At 40.5% G+C, this 7,254-nt stretch overlaps 1 protein-coding gene across 1 annotated transcript; it reads right to left on the bottom strand.

Annotated features, from left to right (window-relative positions):
- Positions 1-2,046: 2,046 nt before the first annotated feature.
- LOC111870261 lies at positions 2,047-5,313 on the bottom strand. Its single transcript, XM_023862388.2, has 3 exons — positions 5,089-5,313; positions 3,146-3,299; positions 2,047-3,014 (listed from the first exon to the last, which is right to left on the bottom strand). Exons 1-3 carry the CDS (start codon positions 5,231-5,233, stop codon positions 2,516-2,518), a joined length of 798 nt encoding a protein of 265 aa, XP_023718156.1. The 5' UTR covers positions 5,234-5,313; the 3' UTR covers positions 2,047-2,515.
- Between the last annotated feature and the right edge of the window lie 1,941 nt (positions 5,314-7,254).

Here is a 7,254-nt window from a genome sequence, read left to right as displayed (position 1 = left end):
TATATGTACTACTACAAACAAGGCCATAATTATTAACACGATTACAATAACCACCACCACCACTACCATCATCATAAATTTAATCTTCTGTTAGTAGAACTTCGCAAAATAGCGGATAAACTTGTCACGGTAATGTAAGATATAAGTTCATTAGGCCTATCTAGAGCATAAGACGCCCTTGAATATTTTAACGTCTGTACTGGTGACTATACGTAACTCAAAAGTGTACAGAAACAAAGGGTATTTGTTGTTAATGTTATTATTGTTGTTGTTAATGTTTACAACTAGTATTTATTATCAGTAAATTGACTACTTTGTGCTGCTATAACCCGAAGGTCATCACGGTCTCTTGTACATTACAACATAGGCTCCCAGCACATATATATTCTTTCACCAGCTCATGCTCCTTATTAGGCGTTGTGTAAAAACTAAAAACAGACGCCTTATGTGGCTGACATGTCTGTCCATCTGTCTGTCTGAGACGTATCAGCTACTGTACCGCTGGACGATTTTCTTAAAATTTGATGGGGTGTTTTTCACTCAGAGCTGTCAGGCAATTCCAATTTTCACCCATACTGAAACACAACCAAGACTGGTCGTAAACGGACTTTTCCATGTACCCCATAAACTGCTTAAATGGATATTGTTGAAAATAATACGGGGGAATTTCACCCAAAATTGTAAGGCAATTCCGATTTTCAGCCATATTGATCCATAATAAATCGTATGTTACATAAGGCCATAAATGCAATTTTCTACATTTCACAGATCTTGTTTAAATTTCATATAGGAGACTTTAACCACAATTTTTTGTCAATCTGTTTGCAGTCATATTGCTACATAACAAACCCTAGTTTCACAGATTGAACAGTTCCACTTTTATCCACACTGATCCATAGCAGACCGATCTATATTAAGCCAAAAATGAAATTGTCCGCATATCCCATCACCTTTCCACAGATATTGTTAAGTTCACTAATTTTGCATTTAATTATTCACATTTTTAGGCTAGCTTAATAAACCACAAAAACCGCCGTTGGTAATTTTGTGCGAGGTACATCCTTTCCAATGTTGTCGTGCCATGCAAAGAGGCCAACCGTTTCCAAACTCTTGCTCTTTTGTAACTTTGTTACCATAAATGGCTGTAGTCCTATATAGACTGATTTTTTTTTTGCTAGTGGGGTGGGACTAAGTCCCTTGTATGGTACAATAGGCCAGAAGTGGCCGCAGCACAAGGGACTTTTTTTATTGCTAGTGGGGTGGAACTAAGTCCCTTGTATGGTACAATAGGCCAGAAGTAGCCGCAGTACAAGGGACTTAGTCCCACCCCACTAGCAATAAAAAAAGTCCCTTGTACTGCGGCCACTTCTGACCTATTGTACCATATATAGACTGATTTGGTAGTGTGATGAATATTCTACGCTTCTTCATTAGTTCAGTGGATTCAATGGCTATATATGTATGAAGAAGCCAAAAATGGACGGTCGTGGCATATTCTCTGTGCAGACTCAGGAAGAACATGAAACTGCACAGTCAGCATATGGAACCCTGGCCATGATTCCAGTCATGCAACTATAAATACTACGGGGTCTTATCAAGCTGTATGGTGACAGTAGTTCCCTAAATAGCTTCACAACCTCCCTACGCTTAGAGTAAATTACTTACAAATGTTCCTTTGCAGTCATGAAATAGTTCCCCAAATGTTTCGCCGGTTCCAGCTACAATAAAATTTATCGATTTGCCAAAATTGTACGTAGATACAGCATGTATTTTGAATAATTCTTGAGAATTTGGAGATCCTTTGGGAGTTGTGACCTACAGTTTGAAAAACCACAGATTAAGGTGTTAAAGAAAGAATGAGTTCTTTTCTTGAGGGCATTCAGGGCGGCCGCACACCAACTGCGTCAAGACAAGCATCAAGACATGAGACAAAAGACGCAGTCTTGCTTCAGACTCGAGTCCGCACACCGAAGCAGCACGTGTCTGAGTCTTATCACATCTTCTCTTGTTGATGACATGACGTCGTCCAGTGAAGAAGATATTTTAATGCAAATGTGGCTTAAATTACGCAGAAGAAGGAAAAGGAAGTGGATTCATGACTTTAATGAGTCGTGTGCTCAACGTTTTAGCGCGAGACTTGTTAAAGGATCCGGTGAATGTCCCCAGAATCCTATAAGAAACTTCTTCAGAGAGTTTCGCCACAATCGAAGAAGCAGGATACAAACTGTAGGAAAGCTATTAGTGCTGATGAACGGCTACTTATAACATTAATGTATTACCATTAATTAATAAAAATAGAAAGAAATCACAAAACATGTGCGCCAAATTGTACATATTTATTTTAAATGTTCATTAGACATGATCGAATCGTTTCACTGTGAAAGTGTCCCCTACTGTTGATAATAATATTTAATTTTAATTACCCAAAATTTTGAGTACGTTAACCTAGAAAAGGCCACAGTTTTCAATGGAATGCTGGCAACTCACATCTGATAACTAGGATCGAAACGTCCAGCTACACTTCATCACGTGGGGAGGGCAATGGTGTACAAGAGCCTGAAGAATTGCCGGACTGACTCACATTTAAATAGTGATATAGGGAAGTGGAAGGGCCAGCCTGATTCACATTACTCGTATTATGAAAATCAGCGGACGAGCTGTACAACATGTCATGTAAGTTTTGTTGAAGAAATAGTTTGAATGCGCTCTTCTGGGCAGGTGTTAATTTGGCGACATCCGGCAAAAGGCTTTTGAAAAAGCAGAGGTCTGGATTGTCCGACTCTTCTCCAGGTACCCTTTTCGCTTTCGTTTCTAGGTATGAGATGAAAACCTCATCAATATCCACTTTGGATCTTTCCCTCTTTTTGCGAATTTCGCGTGGTGGAGGTACCGGTTGCATTTCTTCATGGTCGCTCACATTCTGTACTTCTGTGGTGGCGGGAGATACAGGCCCTTCTTCTATTTTGGGAGAAAGCTCCTTTGTTGTTGGATGAATCTCCATAGATCCCAGCTGCCTAGAATTAAATCGTCCACTTTGAAAATTCATTAATAGCGGTTGTGCAAGAAAGTATAATGAAGGAAAGTAAAGAAATAACTCAATTATAAAATCCCCCACCCATCTAAAATAATAAACATGTTGCCCTACCTTCGTGACTTCGTAAACGGAGTCAGAAAAGCCAAGTATTCTGCTAGGTAGTATGGCTTCTTGGGTCTGGCAGCAGAACCACTGACAGGAGTCTGTCTTAAATATCTGGCCCAGCAGTTTCTGCAGTTCCTCCATTTTTCTTTGCAAGAGTTAACTGTAATATAAATACATGTTTCTTTTTTTTTTCAGATACTTAGCTACTGGAAGGGGGCACGCGGTAGCGTTGTTGGCTGAGGCACTGTGCTACAAACCGGAAGGTCGCGGGATAGAATCCCGATGAGGTGGATTTTTTTCAATTGACCTAAGCCTTCCAGCCGCACTATGGCCCTGGGACTGACTCAGCCTCTAGCAGAAATGAGTACCAGGAATATTCCAGGGGGTAAAGGGCGGCCGGCGCGTAAGGCTGACAACCTTACCTCCATCTGTGAGAAATGTGGGAGCCTCGACGTCTCACAACCCTATGGGCCTCCACTGCCTGTTACAGGGACACTTTTACTTAGTTACTTTTACTGGAAACAGCTTTAGATGCTTAAGCTTAGCTTAATGTGGGAGCCTCGACGTCTCACAACCCTATGGGCCTCCACTGCCTGTTACAGGGATACCTTTACTTTACTTTTACTGGAAACAGCTATAGATGCTTATGCTTTCAGTTTAAAAGAGGTGAAACAACGGTAGGTAAAATTGTGGAAGATTTTTGTTGTGCAGTATGGACTGCGTTACAGCCTGAATTTATGCCAGTTCCATCAGAAGAGCTGCGGAAAACTATTTCTGATAGATAATTGGAGCTCTCGAATGTACATCGAACTGCACTGCCTCCACAGAAGGGAAGCAAATCCGTGTTCAGTGCCCCAATAAAAGTGGTTCCGCCTTCTGTAATTATAAAGGCGCGTCCACATTACTCGTTCTCGTGTGACTCGCTATGCTCGAGAGTAATGTGGACGATACGACAAGTCACAAGACAAGCAAATTTTAAATTTAAAAACTATAGCCAATAAATTAAAATACGACTACAGCCTATACACACTATGAGTAAATGTACGTATCCTCACTCGCCGAAGCCTGGCGAGCAACTGAAGTAGTGTGGACGAAGATTTACGAGCACAAGTAAAAGCCAGACGAGTCTCCCGACAAGCACAAGCCTGGCGAGCACGAGCACGAGTAATGTGGACGCGCCTTAAGGCTTATTCTTCTATTGTCCTATTAGCTGTAGCTGATGCGGACGGACTATTTATTTCCGTAGATGTTGGTGATTATGGTCGAAACAGTGATGGTGCTGTCTTCCGAAACTCAGCTTTCAGTAGGAATCTTCAGCAAGGAACGCTGAATATATCCGGCCCTAACAAACTTCCTGCAGATGAAGATGACTGTACTCCATTTCCATATTTTTTCGTGGGTGATGAAGCTTTTTCATTGCAGAGACACATTATGAGGCCCTATCCCCGCAGAGAATTCACAAATGAAAGGATTTTCAACTATAGAATTAATAGAGCCCGAAAGAGTGTAGAGTGTGCGTTCGGTATGCTTGCCTCAAAATTCAGAATTCATGGAACGGCTATAGTGTGTAGACCAAATAAAACAGACACTATAATACGGGCAATGTGTCCTCCATAACTTCATCAGGTTAAAGGACGGCTTATCTAGTGAGCAGAGTCTAGGTGAAGATGATGACCATGAGGAAGGCAGCTGTGAATCTATATTTCAAAACTTGCAGCCCTGCTGCAGAAGAGCATCTACTGAGACCGTTGAAATGAGGAACCATTTATGTTCTTACTTTTTGAAACCAAATGTAGCTCTTCATTGGCAGAACAAGTACATTTTAACATAAATCTTTTCGTTTTATGTGTGAGTGAGAGCAGACTTGTACGAAACGAGCTTATGCTCAATGTGTATAATAGTTAATTCAGTCATTAGCTCATTAAAATAAAATTAATCAGTGCACTTACCATCTATGTTTACTTCTTTTGAAACTGCATGCCAAGCTTTATCAACCTCGTCCTTGTTTGAGTGGCCCGGGGACAAATAATCGTATATTACCGGGAATTTCTCAATCGCCTGCACTATTTTAATATTTATTTGCTCTTCACTCATGCCGATAACGTACACTGGTGCTGTTGCTTGAGTACTGATGTCTGAGCCTTGACGCACAGGAATGGAACAGGCCGAGTCTTGCTGCACGTGCCTACAGCATGAAGCTGACGTCAGCATCATGACTCAGACCTGTGTGCGGCGGTTTTCATAATCTCATTCGTTCCAACTGTGCTTGCTCCTTTCTTTGCGTCATGTCGGAGACTTCGTGTCTTGACGCATGTCGGTGTGCGGCCTACCTCACAGGGCACAGACTCACATGTTAATAATCCCAGTATGAACTCTTTAAAGCACAGCAGTAACTACCCATACTACCTACTTAAACTTTAAAAACTCAGCATTTTGCCTACAGAATGAATATGTGTTTCGTATGATTCTCAGAATAAACAGCAATTACTTCCCTAACACCATTAACCGACTGGTCTTTATAATGGAGACGCGGTAGCAACTTAATATTTAATTAAGTTTTACACGGATTTTACGTTTCATGAGAGAAGGATGGGCTATCCTGACAGCATAATATTTTTTTGGCCTCCTCGGTAAACGGTGGGTTGAAATGAATGGGCTATAATATATTCGTCAATGTCCCATTGTTTGTAACTCGTAATTGTGACTACATAACACACAGAACATGTAATTACAAAACTCTCTGAAAAGCAAATAATAATTTTTGCTTACACGGCAGTATTTAGCAGTCCGTAATACAATACGTTAATTTATTATAGAACTTCGGGAGACAGACTTAATATATCTGTGCATATACAGTTTTAAGAATCGTCTGTTACTTTCATCAGCGAGATCTTATTTTCTACATATTTAAACCTGCTTGTGTACTTGGAAACAAACGTAGGCTATATCAGACGCATCAAACTCGGGATGCTCGCTGATGGCGGTTTACATTAACGGCCACCGAGCCTGCAACTGCCGAGTACTGGCAGCGTGGAAATGCGATGGAGTTCAACACTATAACAGGCCTACATTCGCCTACAGGTTCTTTCCTGCTGCCGTACGCGAACATGGCTTTCAGACAGCATTGATAGTAGAACACATGTACATAAATGTGCAAATATAAACAGCCTACTTCTTAATCATGAGTATATGTATATGAATTTTGCATAGCAAATTGGTAAATACTGAAGCTGAAATAAGCAATTTTTTGACATATTGTATTTGACATATTGCACTACTGAAATACCCAATATCAGTTTATTGTCCCACATGAATTTATATGAGAACGTACAATTATAACCTTCGCTCATAGATTATGTTAGATGTTCTGATCAGTAAGAATGCATTGTATTTTAATAAATTTGTTTCAAAACTAATATAAAAATTGTGCAGTATAAATGATACATATATCACAGGATTTCATAAATGTTTAATCGTCATCTTCGCCCTTGAGATTATGCCTCTGAATTTTGTTACCTCCTGGACTGCCTGAGGAAACGTCTTGATAAGAAATTAGGTTGTGTGAACCAGTGTAAGAAAGTAGTTGTGACCGCACTGTGGCCCAGTAGTGCTTAGAGCATCCTGCAACTGCACATTCTTAAAGGAGGAATTCAGTACATGACTAAAGCCTGGATGAAACTGAAGCAATGTTCGTATGTTTTGTAGGGTCATCAGAAGTATTCTGAATCTTGTTAAAGGGAGAAACGTCGGCCCACGCTTTCAACTCCTTACTTGGAAGGCAACATCCGAGCTTCCCCAAATGTAAAAGCGTGGAATTAATGTCCGATTCTGGGTCCTCTGGGCCACGAAAGTCTGAAATTTTATGCATCAGCCTCTTTTAAATAAATAGTAGAAATTTACTTAGTTAACTTCAAATAACCGTCTTGGTACCGAACGCTGGTAGGAGTTGCATTCCCGATTATGTCCACAGAATTCTGTCGAAATCTGTCGGGTAAAAGCTTTTAGGGACAATCGTATTTCACAGTTTCAATAACGTATGAACTTGAAGCATACCCTTTCCAGCGGAGAAACCACAGAACGACAGAAAAATACTGAAAAAGTTTCGGGAGAATATG

Source organism: Cryptotermes secundus, unplaced genomic scaffold (genome assembly GCF_002891405.2).
Source record: "Cryptotermes secundus unplaced genomic scaffold, Csec_1.0 scaffold1314, whole genome shotgun sequence".
In the NCBI taxonomy this organism is placed as follows: domain Eukaryota; kingdom Metazoa; phylum Arthropoda; class Insecta; order Blattodea; family Kalotermitidae; genus Cryptotermes; species Cryptotermes secundus.
The sequence above is the reverse complement of the archived record's forward strand: the minus strand, read 5'-3'. Positions and strand labels throughout refer to the sequence as shown.